The following is a 21,184-nucleotide window of genomic DNA, read 5'->3' on the forward strand; positions in this document are numbered from 1 at the left end:
GGTTAAGTTTATTTGACATTTTAAACCTATTTTATGATGAAATTTGAGTTAACATTGAAGCGAAAATGTGTCAAACGGTGTAAACAATTCAAATACTTTCATGAAATACGGTTGAAACGTTAGATAAACTTAACAATATTTGGTTAAAAGGACTAAATTCACACATTTTTAAAAATGAAGGACTAAATTAGTATAAAGTTTCAAAGAGGGACTAATTCCAAAATTTAGTGAAACTTGAGGACCAAAAACATATTTAATCCTTTTTTTATATATATAAATTTGTTTATATAATATAAAAAATTATTTATTTTAATTATTTTTAATTTTTAAATATATATATAAAAAAAACAGGTTGACAGACCAGACCAGAACGAGCCGATCTACCTTTGACCTGCTAGTTTAGCAATTTAGGCGTGCCGAACCACGACCGGTTCTCAGGCTAGCGGGCCGATTCTGTAAATTTGGCCCACTTTGACATATTTAGTTTGTATTCTTAGAGGTAGTGTTGCTACCACGTTTTTCATAGATAATTATTAAATATCTATTATGGTTTCATATGTGAAACAAGAGACATTAATTTTAAAAGCTAAAATAGAAAATATTAGTTAGAAATTATAAAACAAAAATAAATAAAAGTCTTTAGTTAATTCCTTGGAGTTATATTACCGTTTCAAAAAAAGAAATCATCAATTAAATAAATTGCATATTTTACTCCAAATATAATTTTCAATACAAATATAATCTACTATTTTAACTCATCATTTTTATTACATCACATATTAAAAAATATCAAAATAAATAATATAAAAGTGATAAAATAATGGGTTAATAATAAATAGAAAAAATTAAAATATCATTATCCATAAATAAATTAAAGTTGCATTCCGGGATCTATTTTGGGTATTGGGTTAAAGTATATTTATGATTTGGGAGACAGATGGCACGAGATATTAGCATATGGATTTTATTTTCAGGTTAAAATATGTCTTAAATTTAATATAAATTATAAAACTTTATAAGCAATGTAAAAAAAATGAAAATGTTATAGATTAAATAAATAGAAAGTAAAATTAAACAAAATCTCATTCAATAAGGTGAAAACCATATTTTAAAATTTTATAAAATATCCATTACGTTTAAAGAAATATCCATTACGTTTAAAGAATTAAACGGCATGTGATAAAAAATAGATAAGGTGTATATTTTGATACCATTAAAGGAAATATTCTGAGTTAAAGGTTTGATTGGTCTTGTTACAATTTATCTTTAAAAAGTATTTAGATGATTTAAAAAAAAAGAAAAACAACACGAATCCAGGAAACCATGTAACAACAACCATTCCGCTGTTTTGTGTTAGTCCACTTACTATGATTAATTCAATTGTTCAAATGTAATTGCACTTTGATTGAATAGCCTGTAACGGAGAAAAACATTAATGGATATTATTGATTCAAGGCAAAATTTATGTAAAAACTAAAACATTTTTATTTATATCACATTTATACATTATTATTAGCGTGAAATATAAGGCATAAATAAATTTAAAACTAAACTCGAAAAGAATAAATTAATAAATAAATAAAAGTAAATGGTAATAAAAATTTTAGCTAGACGACATGCAATCATATACTATCTTCTTTAGACATGAATAAAACATGGTGGAGCTGGTAAGAGAAGGGTCTTTATCAGTGGTGCTACCACGTTCTCTTCCACATAGCGATCCACGTTTTTCGTAGATAATTATTAAATATCTCTGATGGTTTCATGTGTGAAGCAAGAGACATTAAATTTAGGATTGGTGTAGGATCCCTCTAATAAACCTATGGCAATCCATCTATATGCAGACTCGGTCATATGATAACCATCCCAGCTAACATATTGTGAAGGATCATCACAAGCAACCACCCCTGCGTCCCCACACTTGGAACTGTCATTGTAATTGTAAGGGCCATCAACTCCACAACAAACTTTCAGAACATTTCCACCAAACCCTGTAATAATAACGTTAAACCATATCTCAGTATCACTCTTTCAGAGCAAGAATCATCAAAAATATCCTAACAAGACTTTAATACATTTTGGTTAAGTTTTTCTTATAATGCTCTCTAATCAAGATTACAATTTACTTGCAAGCCACAAATGTTGACATGACAAAGCTATGAGTATGGATATATACCAAATTGTTCTGGAGAATTGTAGAGCCGCAATGCAGCGTTGAAATAATCTGCATAAATAATACTGGTATGAGGATATAGCCCTCGAAGCTGATTTAGTTCAACCTGGAGCAGCTCATTGTGGTATTCATAAAACGTGTTTAACCACTTCAGACACCCAACTTGATCATACTCCTCTTCATCTGTGGTTGCAAATGTTGTTAAATATGCAGAATTGCATCCAAGTGGTAACATTCCAGGAACCATAAATGTTACAGCCCCTAAATCAATCAACTCCTGCATGAATTAATAAACCATAGACTATGGATTCATTAGTTACAAATCGAAAAGATATCGGAATGGCTACTAAACAATTGAATCAAATTCTTACCCTGATCACTGAGGTGATCACAGATACTACTTGGGGTATATAAGGCACAAGATCTCCAAATGCGGTTGTTTGAGACAAAGGATAGCCATAATCATTGCCTCCAATCTCTCCCACAATAAATAAGGAGTTGCCAATAACTTTTTTGCAGCCTGCAATAATGAAATCCCATATGCCATTGGAAATAACTAGGAGAGTAGGAATCCTTGCTTTTAAGCTTCATTTAGTGAACTCTTTATCCTTCTGTGTTGAATAGTTACTATACACTACCACACTTGATTAGATGATCTTTAAGTAGTTATTATGGAAAAGCACTCCATTAAAAATACACAGGGACATGAAAAATCTTAATTATGACATTAACAAATTTTCAATACATGTAAAAGTAACTAATTAAAAAGTATCGAACTTTATACATTCAAATAACAAAGTTACTATATTAACGACACTACTTTGAGTCAAGATGATTATCTATACTTTTTTGTCTTCCGTTTAAGTTCTCACCCTTATACCGGAACAAAATTATGCGAAAAAATAATTAAATTTCGTTTTCAAAACTAGTAAATTGTAAGGGATTAGCTTACTAGTGCAACAAAAGGAAAGAAAAAGTAACTTCACTGGAAGAAGAAGCGCAGAGCGAAGGCAGGAATTCCTTGAACCAGTCTAACTGAACCCTCAGAGAAAAGTTTGCGGTGGCCTCAACAGCGAACCCCTTTTCTTCAAAGAAACCTCGGTCCAAGGCCGAGGCTCCGGCCACCGCAAAGTTCATTCCCTGCTCAGTATTTGCCGGTTTGAGCGCTCCATTCTTGAAACCCAGATACGGTTCCAAATACGGAAGACCCAGAGAGTGAGCTGCACAAGAAAAAGAAAGAAAGAAAGAGTGAATTTTAAAGGGAGAAATTGATAGGAAAAGAAAGTGGGTATGGTGGAATTTGTTGAGTACCGAGGAAATCGAGGATAAGGCGTCCATCGGAACATCGTCCAGTGGGGCGATGAAAGTGGGTTTGTCCGTAGGGAGGGAGCAAGCAATTGGGGCTCTGGGGAGAGGAAATAAAATTCAAGTTACCGGTATCAGCGAGAGAATCTCCAAAGCTGAAGAGTGAGGAGTAGCAAGCAGTGACATTTGTAGGAAGAAAAAGTAGCAGTGGTAGCAGCACCACCACACGTCGGAGAGACCAACCCATGCTCATGCCTGAATCCTGATCATCGCGTTATCTGCTCTCCACTTTCCAATAATAATATCACGCCTAATTGCCATGTGTGTAAAACGTGTTAAGCTATTTCTCACTCATTATCCATTCTAACTGTTACTGATTTATATACCAATGCTGGTTACAAAAAAGTAACCATAATGTTTTAGATTTTAATAATAACTTGTTTATTTTTTGTGTGGAATTAAGGAAAATATTTAAATATTGTTCTAATCAGCAAATGTACCTCAAAGTTAGAACGTTCAATGTACTCCATCTTTTCTTCATTCCCTCCTATTTAACCTAATGTTCAGGTAATATTTCGACATGAATATTTTATTTATTGTTGTATAGATTGAATGTATTTATTAATAGAAATACTCATTTAATAATATTAAGAGTAACTCAAATGTGTTAATAGTAATATCATAAATCCTTAGAGATGTTAATAATATGAATGTGAAATAAATAAAATAGCATGGAGATCAATTAGACGATATGATCAATCTTTTTATTGAACAAATAAAACTTTTGATATCATATAAACCATAAGCATATGCTTAGATGATGCGTGTATAACCAAAATTTGCATTAGGCAAACACAGCGAACTAAATTGAGGTTGAGAATATGGTCCTTCTATAAAAGCTTGAGCAATTAATTTATATGCAGCTTCAGTTAAATGAACTCCATCCCATGCAATATACTTGGAAGGATCATCACAGACATTCAGACTTGGATGGCCACATATTATTGATGCATTGAAATTGTATGAACCTCCCTTTCCACAACAGGCTTTAAAATCAATAAATCCTGCATACGAATCAAAGTATAAGTTACAGTTTTACAGTTATAAAGTCATTTGTTTTGATGAAGTATGAAGATACATTGTGAAAATATAATCTAACAACTTTTGTTTGTTCAAACCTTCCATCAATATGTTACCAAAGTATATCAAATAAAGATAAATATGCTTTGATGAAGTATAAATGCATGAAGGGTCATCTTGACTAGGAAGAATGAATTACCAAATTTTGCAGGACGACGATATAAAGTCATTGCAGCATTGTAATAATCAACATAGATAATATTAAGGTGCGGGTAAAGAGCTCGAAGCTTATTTAATTCAATTTGGAGATTATGGTTGTAATATTTAGAAAACTCGTTTAACCACTTCAAACACCCAAATTTGTCATATTGCTTCTCATCTTTAGTTTCATAAATTGTTAAATATATTGCACCACATCCAATAGGTAAATTTCCAGGAACCATGAGCGTGTGAGCCCCCAGACCAATCAACTCCTGTAAAGGAAAAAATAATTAAAACCTAAAATAGAAAATAATAGTTAGAAATTATAAAACAAAAACAATAAAAATCTTTAGTTGATTCCTTGGAGTTACATATTTATCACCGTTTCTAAAAAAGAAATCATCAATTTAAATAAATTGCATAATTTTACACCATTTGATTGATGCATTCCATAATTTTTCAATACAAATAAAATCTACCATTGTATTAATTGACCCCTACAAGAATTTTGGCTTCTATTTACCAACAAACTTTACGAAAAAAGATATCTATTGACAATAAAATTATTGCATTCTTGACGGATTTCGTCTACTAATTTATCACTCACAACAATATTTGTCGGTTATTAAAATCTTAAAAATTGTTGGTAAAATTCATTAATAAAATTCTATTTTACCAATAAATTCTTTCTGTTGGTAAATATTGCTCTATTGAGATTTTTTTTTTCATCACTAAAATTTGGGTTAAATATGTTTTTGGTCCCTCAAGTTTCAACGAAATTTGGAATTAGTCCCTCATCAAAATTTTTGACCAATTTAGTCCTTCATCTTTCAAAATGCGTGAATTTAGTCCTTTTAACCAAATTTTGTTAAGTTTATCTGACGTTTCGAGCGCATTTCATGATAGTATTTAAGTTAACATTGAAGCAAAAATGTGTCAAACAGTATAAATAATTTAAATACTATTATGAAATGCGCTTGAAATGTTAGATAAACTTAACAAAATTTGGTTAAAAGGACTAAATTCACGCATTTTGGAATATGAAGAACTAAATTGGTCAAAAGTTTTGATGAGGGACTAAACCCAAATTTCGCTCAAACTTGAGGGACCAAAAACATATTTAACCCGTAAAATTTCATCAAAGATATAATATTTTCTTGTAGTAGAAAATGAAGGAACAAATTAATGATAGAGATTTTTTTTTTTTAACCACTAATTTGATAACAAATCGTAGAAGTAGTAAAGCAAAACAACTTTTTTTGAGAATAATTTCGGGACCAAAATTTTTAGAATATTAATGTGAATATGATGTGAAATATTTTAAACAATTAAGGTAATTTGAGATAAACTCATGTGCAATGTTATTGGAAAATTGAAATTAGTTTGGTTAAAGAAAATTAGAATCTTACTTTGGTTATTGATGATATTGCATTGATGACATGAGGCACATACGTTTTAACTTCTATTATGCTCTTTCCTATATATAAAGCATGATTAAGATCGTTTCCACCTATTTCACCCACAAGAAATAATGAGTTCTTAACCTCCTCAAGACAACCTGCAAAATTAAACCTTAATTAAAAATCAATAATATCAAAATGAATTATTATCTTGGATTTTCGGGGCATAAAACAAATCCTCCACATGCATGTAGAATATAAAAATATATAAAATTATGAAAAATATTATCAACACCTTATTATACATTCTTTATAACCAATTAACTTGTTAAAATCCACACTGTGGAGAGGAGTTTTAGTTGTTTACGAGGGCTCTTATTTTTACTTTCTTATTGATTTTCTGTCATGGCAAATCTTACTTCATCCCATGGTATCAGATCTAGTCGCTGCAAGTTCTTGTCGATTTTCTCCAAATTTTCGTTCACTTTCTTCAGGTTCTCTTTAACTTTCTCCAAGTTCTTCTCATGTTTTCATGACTTCCTCCAAGTTATTGTTGACTTTCTTCAAGTTCTTGTTGACTTTCTCCATGTTCTTCTTGTCAACTTTCTTCATATTCTGGTGACTTTCTCTAAGTTCTCGTAAGGACTTTCTCTATATTATCGTCGACTTTCTTTAGGTTCTCGTTGACTTTCTCCAATTTCTCGTCAACATTCTCAAGTCCTCAAGATTCTCTTCATCTGATTCATTTTCAAAACTGCTACTTTGAAGTTAGACCTCCATAAACTTCATGTCCATCTTGAGAGGGGGTGTTAGAAATATCATATCCCATATTCTGATCTTAATTCTATTGATGGAGATATAATATATTTATTATTTCTTATTAATATCAAATATTTTGTATTTTATATTATGATAACATATTAGGTTTTACTTCTCTCTTTATATCATAAGATATTGTACTCTATATATTGAACAAATTTCTAATAGATCAGTATGAAAAGTATGAAAGCTCTCATTGAGTGACTTTTCATCAAATAGCTGCTGTGAATATTTTTATTACTAATGACTTATACATATCTAACTGATTTTAAACATTGTTGCTTTTCACTGTACAAAATCATCTTTATTATTACTTTTGTATTACTAAGATGAATGAAAATGTGGAGTCTTGGTCCTAATTAAACAAGCCCTACACTTTATTTCACAAATATTTAATAAGTTTAGTTTAATGTTAAAACGTGTCGAACTCATAATAATAGAGAAACTTACTTTGGGGAGAAGAATTGCAAAGAGTAGAAAGCAAATCCTTAAACCAAGTGAATTGAACTGACAAAGAATAATTGGTTTTGACAGGAATGCCCCTATCTTCAAAGAAGGTTGACTCCAGCGCCGTGGCTCCTGCAACTGCAAAATTGGCTCCTCCGTCTTTCCAGTTCCATTCATCATTCTTCTTTCCCAGATACGGTTTCAGCGGTGGAATCCCTAGAGACTCACCTATCCAAACTCATAACATTACAATTATTTGGATTTTTGTAATAATATTTAGGGTGAAATATGTTTTTGTCCCTAATTTTCAGTGAATTTTGGAATTAGTCCCTCATTAAAACTTTATACCAATTTAGTCTTTCATCTTTTAAAATGCGTGAATTTAGTCCTTTTAACCAAATTTTATTAAGTTTATCTGACGTTTCAAGCACATTTTATGATAGTATTTAAGTTAACATTGAAGAAAAAATATGTCAAACAGTGTAAATAATTTAAATACTATCATGAAATGCGCTTGAAATGTCAGATAAACTTAACAAAATTTGGTTAAAAAGATTAAAATTCACGCATTTTGAAAGATGAATAATTAAATTGGTCAAAAAATTTGATGAAAAACTAATTTTAAATTTTGCTGAAATTTCAAAAATTAAAAACATATTTAACCCTAATATTTATGTATAAAAAAAATAAGGTGGTTAGCTATGAAAAGCCTGGCTACCAACCAGGCACATAGCACATATATCAAGGAAGGAGACATTAAATTTATACAGATGGACTATGTCGGCATTGCCAAGACAGATATTGAATTTTTTATTAGGTCCTAACTATTACCAAGTTATATTAATAATTGTTCATTACTTCATTCCTACTCCGATGACTCTCGCACCACCATAATAAATAAAGTCACTTTCATATGTTTTACTTTTCAAATTCACTCTTATGATATGATATTAATATCTATTATCATCACTAAAATACTATACCAATGACATATGTGACCATACGAGACATTGATATTATTTTTTACAAAAAAATTAATTCATATAATAAATTTTTGGATTTTTTTCTTTCATTTTTTATTTATTTATATAAGACTTAGACTCACACTTAAAATTTTTTAATAATTATTATAATAAGATTATCATTTATTAATATCTATTATCATCATTAAGATACAATACCAATAAGATAGGAGTCTGACCATATAAGAGACTGATATAATTCTCAACCTAAAACATTAAGATAATGGATTTTTAGATCTTTATCTTTATATGGTGTTTTACTTTCTCTTTTCTATCTAATATGAAACTTAGATTTATACTTAAATTTTAATAATTATTATAATAAGATTAATTAGATTTATACTATCGTTTTATTATTATACGAAGAAATATATTATTGGATAAACCAATATAATTAATATAATGTATAATATAAATATCATCTTAAATTAAATTAAAATATAATTTTATTGGATGATTTTAAAGTTTTGTTCATTTGAAGTGTTTAGCTCTAAATTATAAAATATAAAATAGTTTAAATTTCATTTTGTTACATAATAATTTTATAAATTTCAATTAACTTTAAATATTGATTTTGAATATTTTGAAATAGAAATAGGAATATAAACTGTATGTATCATTCAACAATTAAATTGTTTTCATACATTATTCTTCCATATCTTCAATTGTATGGAACGAACAAAATATTGCTTGCTTATCAGAAATTAAAGATTTCTTTATATAAAAAAGTGGATAAACGTAAATATGATCGACATAAATACCTTTTATAGTTTGTTAACATTAGTTCTTCGTATAAACTTAAAGGATAAACCGTGAAAAGAACTTAGGATAAACTGTTTTTTTTTTCTTTCAACTATTATTGGTTTAAAAAAGGTATTACATAACTTTTACGTTTTCATTCAAACATATCTTTAACAAGTACAAATTAATTGACCGTGTAAATCTTTTTACATCGATAAAAATATCCATTAAACTCCTAAAAAATTAATCTTCAACCCGAAGTAGGCAAAAAATGTTTTTCAATCTCTAACAGCTTTTTCAACGTGTTATATTCAAATAATCCAAACTTTTCAACAAACGGTTTGGTTTGTTCAGTTTCAAACATTTCGATTATATACTCTCCCATAAAATAAATAAAATCGTTAAAATGGGTAAGCTAATCCAATCAATATGATCTATATTGATTATTTAGAAAGGTAATTCAATTTGGTTCACTTATTAACAAGTCAAAAAATCTGTCCGATCCACCATAGGTTAGTGGGTCAAACAAATTGACTCACTGACTTACTTAATTAAAAAAAATATATATATAATTTTTTTTTTCATCTAAAAAAACTAAATTATAATTATGATTAAAATCTTAAAAAAACTTTAATAGAATCGTAATACAATAAAAAAGATTTTAAACTCAAAATACAAACTAAAATTACAAAAATATAAATTATCAATTTGTTGACTAAAAAAAATAATTTAAGCCCGACCTAAATGTAAAGCTCAATATAATAAAAATACTTGTATGATCCTATATTTATGGGTTGCTTACCAACTCGACTCATCATGGATTCAATCCGAATAAATCGGATTCTAGGTGAGCCGGATAAAAAATTAATTCATATTGAAATTTGTAAAAAAAATTCAACCCAACCCAAACTCTTGACAAGTCAGATTGACTTACGGGTTCTAATCCATTTTTGAACTTTGTACAAAAGTGACTTGTGAGATTATAATAATTTTAGATTTTCAAATTTCCTACGTAACATAACTCTTTAAACAAATTTTTTTTTTAAAAGAAATAAATTAAATAAATGTTTTTCAAATTAATTGATAAAACCTGTTTACTTTAAAAAAAAAAATTGTGTATAAACTAGTTTCAAGTTACAAGAAAATGTTTTACCACTTTTTATTTAATTTCTGTTCTCCGTGTATAATTTGAAAGGAATTATGAAGATGATAGGCGATGGAAAAAGATAAGTTTTACCGATGAAATCGATGATGAGACGACCATCAGAGCAGCGTCCTGTGACATGGTGAAAGAAGGTTTCACCGTAAGGAGGGAAGAAACAGTGGTTGGAAAGCGGTGGTTCGGAGCTGAGATAGAGGTTGCCGGTGTCGGCGAGGGAATCACCGAAGCTGAAGATGGAAGAGTAAGAGCATAATTCTGATTTTGAAGACGCTAAACAAAAACAACTTATCACCACAAATGCTACCACTGTTATTTTCTTCATTGGAATTTTATCTTCCCCACTCATTCCCAAACATGTATTTATATAACTTAGTCACTGTTTCTCTCACCAAAATCAGGATGCGATTGAAGTAGGTCCACACCTCATCTTCAACTTAATATATTTTTTTTGTTAAAACCCAGTTTCATGAATACCAAAGTCTATAGTTTATGACTATTTGGAAATGACGTTGTTTTATAAAAAAATATACGACCTCTTTATTATATATTTACGTTCAGATAAATGTGACAGTAAAATATGTACTCAACGCATAGGTCATTTCCAGTACTTATAAAAATGTAATAGTAAAATATATGAAAAACACTTAGGCCATTCTTTAATTTAAACGGTGTTACTTATCAAAATTTATCATATTAATAAAATTTGCCTATAAAGCAGTTGATGCGACGTTGCTTATAAACTACGATAATTAAAAAAAAAGTTATGCTTTGAAACAAAACTAACGAATATGATGTTTTAAGTAATGATATGAGGTTAGTTTCATGATTTATAAAATTAAATTAATAATAATTTGAGAACCTTGATGGTGAACTTGTTAGAAATAGAAGTGTAACTTCAAATCTTATATTGGGTATATATATATATATATATATATAAAAGTTGAACAGCATATATAAAAAAGAAGATTCATTAACTTATTTAAATTAAATTCATGTTCCGTTAATATTGTCTTTATCCATTTGATTGTTTTTAAGTCAACAATTCTTTATAACATAAAATTTAACATGAAAAATAAAAATGAAAAAGTAAACGTCATTTCAATAATTTTTCTGTGTTTTGTTCTCTTGCTGCAAAGGAAGTCGTGTTTTGTTGCTAGAAGGAATGTGTTTCTTTAGGTTTTTTTTTTCTCGGTTAAACAGTAAAAGAATACCCAAAAATTGTATAGTTTAAGATTTTAATTTGTCCCATGGAATGCGTGTTTAGATTAAAAAAAAAAAAAAACTTCCAGATCTAAAATCGAATCACTTGGGTCAACTGTTTGATGCAAAACCACGTGGTTTTGTGTGTGGCAGGTGATAAAAATAATTCATTAAGATGTAGAATTTATTGCCAAGATAAACTTTAATTTTATGAAATTAATTTATGGAGTGAAACAAGGTAAAGTGAAGTGCATTTGTGAGAAAACTGCAATTCTGAAGGGTAAGTAAAAGAGGGGTGTTATGTTCTAATGCATTCTGAAGCAAGAGTAGTAGTTCTTGATCAGAAGAACACCTACAGAAATAAAATCTGAAAAAATAAATATAATTGAACTTATTTTTCATTACTGAGATTGAATGCATTCAACTGTCAAATTTAAATAAAGTTGTTTGATGAAAAATAATATTACGATTCTTATTTTTTATTTTTTGATATAATTTAGTGTGAGATATTAATTAATTTAGTGTGAGACATAAAATAAAGTAAAAAAAAATGAGAATAATTTTTCATTGTTTGACTGCAAAAAGTATGGTAAAAGAGGAACGGGGAATCTTTTGTGTGGGACAGTGGGCGCTACAATTGTTTTGCTCCAAGTCTTTCACCAAACTACTTCCGAAAGCAAATAAATTACAAAATTAAACAAAAATTTGTAGTAAGTGATCATTCTCCATCAATAACCCCATTAAGGCATATAGTTTGGGCCAATGACTAGACCTATTTCTTTTAATTTTTTTAATTTTTTTAATTTTTAATTAAATGGCGCTGATAGGATTTCGCCTCAGTATCTCTTCCTCCTTCGCGTGTTGCTCCGTAGCGTAGCTATTAGGGTAGGGTCAGTCTTTCACAGTCTAGGGTAACCTTCTCATCCCCTCCTAGTCCATAGTTTATTCCCCACACCACTTCTTCACTTAAATTCAATTGTATAACCTCCATTATTAACGATAAAGGACTATTCAATAAGGCAAAAACTTCTAACAAATTATATTTTTATTTACTGATGTGTACCAGTCAAAGTTTAATTTCTTCATTCCAATGTTTACTTGAAAATTTTAAATAGTTGTGTGATTCTTGTTTTATTTTCACCGTTAACTAAATTGTAAAAGAATATGAAAAACTTGTCTACTTTAACACAATGTTTTCTTTTTATTTTGTTTCGAGAAATATTTTTAAAATGTTACCATTTTTTTTTCTTTTTCCTGATTCACAAAAAGTACAAGTAAGAATTTCTGAAACAGTAAAATAACTTTTATAATTTTTTATAACTATTTAAAAACAAGAAAGCGTAAGAATTAATAATCAAAATAAACATTATCATTTTTCAAAAACAAACTTACGCTGTAAAAGCCGGATCACCATTTCAAAACAAAGAGGGTAAACCAATATAGTGTCTCGGGTTCATTAAAATCACAAATTTAATTTCCAATTGTACTGGTTCAACAAATTTATACCTAATAAAAATATCTTAAAAATTGGCTAAAAACTGATTTAAATCAATGAATGACTTTTTTTTTCAAATTTAAATATTATTTTATATTTTATTTTAAAAAGTAAGAGTATTAAAGATTTTTTACGGGATAAAATTATTATTTTTAAAAAAATATTATTATATATTGCTGAATTGTAAGCTTAAATATTGTCACATATTTATTTTTAATGTGTTTAAGAGTCTGTTTGTTTTTGGCTATATACTATTCAAGGAAAAGATATCTTTGATTTATTTAATGAGATTTACAGAGATATGTGAGCATGGATTTCGAAGAGAAGCTAAAACTCATCTTCTTATGGTAAAGAAGATTTTTAGAGAAAGTCCCATAATCACATACTATTTTATCGATCTATCTTTAACTTTTAATTAATGGTCTCTTTGTTATTATAATCTCTTTTACATATTTAAATTGTAAAATATATTAAATTTTTTTAATATTTACAAATTATAAATTAAATTAGTATATACATAAAATTTAATTATTTTTCATATATTAATATTACTAATAATCACAAAAATAATAATTATTTTTAATAACTAATAATAATAATATAAATTTTGTTAATAACTAATAAAATTATTATTAATAATCATAATAATAATAACATAAAAGTACTAATGTTAATTTTGAAATTAAAACAACATAAAAAATAATTAAATAATAATAATATTATTAAACCATACATAATTTAACAAAATAATATTAAAATTAATAATAGTAATAATAGTATTAATAATCATTATCTATAACAATAAACAATAATAAAGAGGATTCTCTCTTTTGTGTCCACATTTCATAATACCGATTCTATCATTTATAATATAATTATTTATTATTTTTTAAAATTAATGGTTATTTTTACCTATTTTCTATAAAATATTTTATTTTATTTTTTTTTATTCATCAACAATTAAATTTCTATTCATTTCACTTCATTTTTAATAAATATAAATTTATTTTATATATTAACTTAATAACATTACATTATTATCGTATATTTAAAAAATACGTATACACAATAGCGCTATCGCGCCTGTGTGTACGCTAGTAATAATAATAACGATAATCTCATTTAATTTTATATTAATTTTAATCATAATAAGGTTTATATAGTAATATAACACTTTTATTTATATGTATCACATCCATCAATTATACACAAACACTTGTAAATTTTATTTTCAAATTGTTTCATTTTTCTCTTACTATTCTTGTAAACACACAACGTCACTTTCTTCTCTTCATTTCTTCAAATTCATGTATTTATTGTCTCTCAAATTTATCTTCGGAAACAAACACATACTTATAAACTTATAAATATATTATTTTAAATTTGGCTTAAATACCTTTTTGGTCCTCATTTTCGTAGTGTTTGTTGCTGATGGTCCTCATTTTGACAGAATGTTTAAAATGGTCATCATTTTCGCAATTCATGTTTTATTTGGTTTTTTTTTTTGTAACGCCGTTTAAATCATTAACGGAGCATTGTACAGGTGGCACGGTTGTATTAGGGTGTGTTACGTGTATTGTACAGGTGGCTAATCAACATTCATTTTTTTAATTTAGGGTAAATTTTGTTATTAGGAAAATTTCTTCATCTTCGTCTTTCTTGAGCTCGGATTTGCAGAGGAAGCAGCTAATACTTGTCATTTCATCATTGGGTTGCAGTTGCGCTCTTCATTTCAATTTTCCAGTTAATCATCATCAACGAGGTAAATGAGTTTAGGATTTTCTGGGTTGTGTTTGCTTGTGAGTTATGGTTTTCGTAATTCTATTTTGGGGTTTATTTGTCTTTCGATTGTTGTGATGTTCTGCATGGTTTCTAAATTACCTACTGATACTGCACCAGATGCCCAAACTTATGAGAATGCACCAACTGTTGGAACTCAAACAACTTAACCACCAAGGAATGAAGTAGAGAGTCAAGCAACACCACTACCAACACCAGAAGAACCATCTCAGCAGTTTAGGATGAAATTACAGATTAGGAGGAGGCCATGATAGCAGCTACAAACGTCTTAATTATTTTTTTAGAATTTCTGATGTAGAATTCATTATTGATGTATTGCATTTTGACTTTCCTTAAACTTCATTCAGTTTCACTTTTGCCAAACATTAATGTAGTGCATTTTGAATTTTGATGAGGATGAATTAATGTTATGAATTTAACTTCTTCCAGACTTATATCAATTTAATTTTTTCCAAACTTAGATCAATATCACTTACTTCAATGTGTTCAGATTAAGATGTCATTTTGAACATGTTGGGACTAATGTCAACATAATCAAACTAATTCATTTCTTTATTTAACAATAGTAAAAAACAGATTGGACTTTAAAAGATTACACACAATAACAGTACGAATAATACAATAACAACATAAGTGAACCCTATTACTAATTGCAGCCTCAGATTTCTCTAAATCATTAATTTGCCTCATTTGTGTCATGATGATGACATCCTTTTCATCAACACTACCATTTGAAAAAGTTACAGACCACATTATTGGAACCACCACTCTATAAATCAATAAACCAAAAATTTAAACCAATTTATTATTAACAGAAAAATAAAAACAGATTGTACCCAACATTTTCTACCAATATTCTTTGGAGTTCTTGTCATCCTCAAAGTTGTCATCTCTCTGCAGTTACAACTCGAGGTTAATCCATTTCTCGTTGAACCACCAACAGTGCATGAAGATTGGGACCGTAACATACCTATATAATGGGATTGCAGGAAGAAGAAGATTGCAACAACACCAATTGAGAATGGAGGAACAAGATTGTTAAAACTCACCAACTGCCCAAACATTCCTTACCAAAATCCTAGCTCAATTATTTATCTCCAAATATCTAATTACCCCACCTGTACAGTACACGTAACACACCCTAATACAAACCGTACCACCTGTACAATGCTCCGTTAATGATTTAAACGGCGTTACAAAAAAAAAACCAAATAAAACATAAATTGCGAAAATGATGACCATTTTAAACATTCGATACAAATGAGGACCATTTTAAATATTCTGTCAAAATGAGGACCATCCACAACAAACACTATGAAAATGAGAACCAAAAAGTTATTTAAGTCTTTAAATTTTTAACATTACTTTTTATTATTTAAATTATTTTTTATCGGCTTTCAAATCATTGAAATATAAATATCAGTGCACCTTAAATAAGGAAAATAAGGAATTAAGAAATAGGAGTTTACTTACAATGGTTATATCTCCTTTGATTCGTTAACAATTCCATTGCACAACATCTCATTATAACGCAAGAAGAATTGGTGTTTACAACAGCGGGAGAGTCAATATACAAATCTGTAAACAAGTTTATTTCAACTTCATAGTTAAGGCTTTTCTCTTGAAATTATGATCTAGCAAAAATTTATTTAACAAAATACACAGATCATAACAAGGCATTATTAGCAACGAAATTTCTATTGGGGATTTGGAGGACGGCTGTTAGCAGCAGCAACACGGGATCCCCATTCCAGCAATTCTTTGCTGGTGTCATCCTTGTGCACAAAAACTTCTATAAAACATAGTGATTCTTTCTCTTCTCCACTAGCTTTTCTAATTGCTTCTGTCAGATCATCCTCTGTTCGTACCTACACTCACAACAATTTATATACGGAAATTCTGAAGTAAATAACTCTTTTTCTTGTGAAGTAATTAACAAAATCTGCATTCTAAAATCAGTTAAAGGCTTGAAACGATGTCCATTTTCAAACGGGGCCTTACTTCCTTATTTTATTATATCTAAGTTTTGAATACAGTCTGTGTACCTGTCCCATTTTGCAGTAAGGAAGGTTGCTCCAAATGTTAAAAGAGCAAGGAAGTTTATGCAATTTTACGAAATTTCAGCAGTGTAAATATAATTTATTTAAAAAATTTAGAGGGGTGAATAACCATATTTATAAAGATCAAACAATTGTGATTATTCAATTTTTATGCTAACCTTGGCAACCCAGCATTTGCCTTGTCCATTATGGATGGCTTCCACAAAACGAGTGTAGTCCCAATTCTTGATCACATTGTATGGGCCATCATGAATCTCAACTTCAATGGTATAACCTCCATTGTTAATGAGAAAAATTATGCTCTTTTGTCCGCATCGAATCATCGTTGAAATATCCTGTGCTGTTACCTGAAAACTGCCATCACCAATGCAAGCAATTACACGCTTGTCTGTTGCAGCTTGTGCATATCCAAGAGTAGCGCCAACTGACCAACCAATGGATCCATACTGCATCTGGAATTCATACCTGAAAGAAGGAATTCAGATTGACTATGTTAATTCCAATAATATAATGGTTGCGATTAGGACATTGCTCGATGCAGCCATAGTAAACGACTCTCACCCGCATTTCTCAGGCAGACGAAGCTTCTGACAGTTGAACCACGAGTCTCCGGTTTCAGCTATTACAGCAGTATCTCCGCTCAGCATGTCCTGTTCAACAGATTCAATTAATTGCCTATAAGGGAAACTTGATTGAATGCATTAATCGATTGAAACCATGCAAATAATGTTGCATATTTAGCAATGTTACGTGAATGAAATGTTAGTTTAGAATTCTAGCTCCTATTCCTGCCACAGAATTACTTGATATCAAATTAAAAGGAGCTTATTAATAGACTTACTTGAATGTGTTTGAATAGAACATTAACTCTCAGAGGTTCATCCTGCTCTCGTTTCAGAGGAATACCGGAAGGGACATAGATACGTCGGTAATTCTCCAGAGCTGTGGTGTTTGTTTTAACCTTTTTGGCCAATGCAGTTAAGAAATCAGCCATGAAAACCCAGCCAAAGGAAGGACCATTGCCAATGGTCACCCGATTAGGCTGCACTATTATGGCTTTCTCCTTCTTTATCAGCAATGAGTATCCAACGGAGCTATAGTCATTGAAGATGGGGCCAACAAAAACATAAGCATCAGCTGATTCCACTATCTCTCCACAATAGCCAGTACTGACAGCACCCCAATATGTACCAATGAAATGAGGATGATGCTCTGGTACAAGTCCCTTTCCCGAGGGCATAACAGCCATTGGATATCCACTAGCCTCTGCAAACTCCATAAAGGCCTTTTGTGCCTTCGCAACCCTTAATTTTGGTCCACCCACAATCACTGGCTTCACCGCTTTGTTCAGTAAAGCAGCGGTTGCTTCCACCGCTGCTTCTAATCCTTCTTGATTGCTTGCCCTGCATAAAAATAATAAAAAATATTCCCACCGTTAACTTATTAACTTATTGACAAATGTCGATGCAAGAACAAACATTATTCATGAATATGGTTGTCTGGAAGGAATTCGCTTCACCGCATAAATACATTTACATCTTCAATACTTTGTAGGAAAAAAGAAAAAGACTATATGCGGACCATAGGGTCATCTAATCACAATCAAATAGGATGATAAGAGACACCGAGAGTTTGGGGTTTTAACCATCTTATTTATGTCTAGAGTAAAAATTTATTTTCATTGTTTGTCTTATCCTCAATTATAAACCAGGTAAGTGGCACACAGGAACACAGGAATTCATATAACTTCAAATATTAATTAAATGATTTTTTTTTCAAAGGAATAAAAAAATATATATCATTAATTATTCTATGTCCAAATTATGTACATTATAAGACTTTACATGGAACATCTACAACTAAAATATTTGAATACAAAGAATAAAAAAGAAATACTAAAAAAGAGAAAAATATTAATTTAATAAAAATAAGAAATGTATAATCATAGTTGCGAACAGAGCAAAGGAAAAAAAAAATAAGAATATTCCAAAATGAAATAAAACGAAGAAAAAAATCTAACCAAAAATATAAATTTACTAAATAAATTATAAATATTTTAGTAATTTAAAATAAAAAATAATATAAGAATGAGTACGGTGATCAGGACAAGATACAAATATTAACGGATCTAAAATTCTAAATCAGTTGGAATAATTTAAGTTAAGTGGTGTATTTATACACTATCAATTACACATGAGTATATCATAGGATAATGACCTGCAAGTTTAAATATATATAAAATTATAAAGGAGAAAATGCAAAATTTTCAAATACTTAATAATAATTTTAACAAAATAAAAAAATGCACTTATACACTTTTATACACTCCCGTGTATATGTATACTCCATCCTGTTCTATAAAGTTGGAAGATATGGTTTTATCATTTTATAATTATCATTATTAGATATCTCCATCAATTCCATTTTCACGTTCTAATAAAAAAATAGTAGGTAAATTACATTAACATCTCACATTAGTAGGAAAAAGCAGTATAACATTATTGATATGAGTGAAGTCATCCTTATAGGTTATAAACAACTAACGAAGCAAAGCATGTAAAAAACCTTTTCTCATTCTCTGGGTACCAGTCATACTTTCTGTTACTAGGATCATAATTGGTAAGCAAAACAGAACACTACAAGAAATAACAGTTTAACGAAAATGTTCTTCTTTTTCTGTTGAAAAGTGAGTAATTAACAAAAAAGAAAAGCCAAGAAAAGCATACTTGGGTGAAAGAAAGAACGGAACAGGGTCTCTCGCAAAAGTTGGATGAGGAATTCCAGGAAGATTACAACTGATGCTGATATAAACAGGCTTGCTTTCCTTCAAAGCAGTAGAAATCGCAGTGTCAAGGAGTTCATGCGCGTCGTCCAAGTTATTCACCACTGCCTGAACAATCATAAACACTCATGCTAATCAGAGATAGTTCAATTCAATTCAAAGCCTCAAAAACCAAAACCAAAACACGCACTGTTCTCCCACCTGAAAACACGTGACGCTTTGAAAGCACCGAAGCTCTTGGGAGAAATCGGGTAACCCGATGGTGTGGTGGAGGATCCGGTTGGTGCCGTAGTCGTTCGAATTGGGTCCTCCGACGACGCAAATCACCGGCAAATTCTCGCTGTAAGCTCCGGCAATGGCGTTGAGGACGCTGAGTCCTCCGACGGTGAAGGTGACGACGCAAGCACCGACGCCCCTGGCACGCGCGTATCCGTCGGCGGCATAGCCAGCGTTGAGTTCGTTGCAGCAGCCGACGAGGTTGAGGCTTGGCTCGGCGATGAGGTGGTCGAGCAGCGTCAAGTTGAAGTCGCCGGGGACGGAGAAGACGTCCCTGACGCCTATCTCAACGAGGCGGCGAGCCAAGTGGCGGCCGAGTGTGCCGTCGAAGGAGGGGGAAGCAGAGGTGGGTTGAGCCGCTGCTCCAACTTTAGTAGCGCTTTCCATGTTTGGAGGTTTCGGTTCTGAAGTGATCGTATAATCGGTTTATGTGAGTGTGGAGCGAGCGAGGGGTTTATGATGAAGGGGTTTCTTAAACCGTGTGCCATTTGTTTGCGGGATTCAAAAACAGACAACCCTGCCACAGTTCCACACAAACCACTTTCTTTTTTGTTTTAAAATGGCATTGTCTTATGATTCATCTATAAAAAACTTATGGCAATTATATAAGCAACTTGCTATAAAATAACTTTGCCTTTTGAACAATGTCTTTTTTTGTGACACAACCACTCATAATGCTACCTAAAATAAACATTATTGTGTCACAGGGAAGACTATTCCATTCCCTGCCCTTTGATTGTGCTTTTCTTTTCTTACGTTTTCATGGGAAAACCTGAACCGAATAAGAATGACGTTTTCTTATGCACGGTGTTGTTTAATTTTCTTATTGGTTGATTTAAGGTCAATGGAAGAGAAAACCCAGCTGAGTTTGAATCAGAATATTTTTATCACGTTCTAGAATACCAATTACGAAACTCAAGGAACATTGTCTCTGTCTGCATAATTAAAAACCCATTTATATTAGAAAATCTTCTGGTAGTTTATTTTCTTTTCGTCCATATTGTACCTTTGTTTTTGGTAAAGAAGTTGGAAATTTCATCATAAACTTTACTTTTAAACAGGGTATTGAATTTGCCTCGCGCCTTTATTATCAACCAAAGCTAAAAACTTGTGGCGCATTGTTGGTCAAAGAGCGAAATCTGTCTTGCACTGATGTGACATGGATTCATCCAAAGCTAGATTGACGTTGTGACAATTAGATTAATAAAATTCTAACTTAAA

The 21,184-nt window shown here is 30.3% G+C and overlaps 3 protein-coding genes across 4 annotated transcripts; all 3 read right to left on the reverse strand.

The window, feature by feature from the left end:
* Positions 1–1,567: 1,567 nt before the first annotated feature.
* On the reverse strand, positions 1,568–3,806 carry LOC114189237 (GDSL esterase/lipase At1g28600-like). Of its 2 annotated transcripts, none has more exons than XM_028077957.2 (5): positions 3,485–3,806; positions 3,160–3,393; positions 2,545–2,693; positions 2,177–2,450; positions 1,568–1,991 (listed from the first exon to the last, which is right to left on the reverse strand). In XM_028077957.2, the coding sequence occupies exons 1-5, from the start codon at positions 3,729–3,731 to the stop codon at positions 1,744–1,746; spliced, it is 1,152 nt and encodes a 383-aa protein (XP_027933758.2). In that variant the 5' UTR covers positions 3,732–3,806; the 3' UTR covers positions 1,568–1,743. The 2 variants fall into 2 exon arrangements, with proteins under 2 accessions (XP_027933758.2, XP_027933757.2); XM_028077956.2 differs by having other exon boundaries at positions 3,154–3,393.
* A 414-nt stretch (positions 3,807–4,220) lies between these two features.
* On the reverse strand, positions 4,221–10,762 carry LOC114187171 (GDSL esterase/lipase At1g28570-like). Its single transcript, XM_028075332.2, has 5 exons — positions 10,426–10,762; positions 7,429–7,653; positions 6,169–6,317; positions 4,758–5,031; positions 4,221–4,542 (listed from the first exon to the last, which is right to left on the reverse strand). Exons 1-5 carry the CDS (start codon positions 10,694–10,696, stop codon positions 4,292–4,294), a joined length of 1,170 nt encoding a protein of 389 aa, XP_027931133.2. The 5' UTR covers positions 10,697–10,762; the 3' UTR covers positions 4,221–4,291.
* Positions 10,763–16,309: 5,547 nt separating this feature from the next.
* On the reverse strand, positions 16,310–20,438 carry LOC114189071 (pyruvate decarboxylase 1). Its single transcript, XM_028077776.2, has 6 exons — positions 19,889–20,438; positions 19,632–19,795; positions 17,747–18,308; positions 17,467–17,555; positions 17,064–17,370; positions 16,310–16,713 (listed from the first exon to the last, which is right to left on the reverse strand). Exons 1-6 carry the CDS (start codon positions 20,348–20,350, stop codon positions 16,543–16,545), a joined length of 1,755 nt encoding a protein of 584 aa, XP_027933577.2. The 5' UTR covers positions 20,351–20,438; the 3' UTR covers positions 16,310–16,542.
* Between the last annotated feature and the right edge of the window lie 746 nt (positions 20,439–21,184).

The sequence above is a fragment of the Vigna unguiculata genome, chromosome 6, assembly GCF_037176805.1.
Source record: "Vigna unguiculata cultivar grain cowpea cultivar isolate G323 ecotype 2 chromosome 6, ASM3717680v1, whole genome shotgun sequence".
NCBI classification, from domain to species: domain Eukaryota; kingdom Viridiplantae; phylum Streptophyta; class Magnoliopsida; order Fabales; family Fabaceae; genus Vigna; species Vigna unguiculata.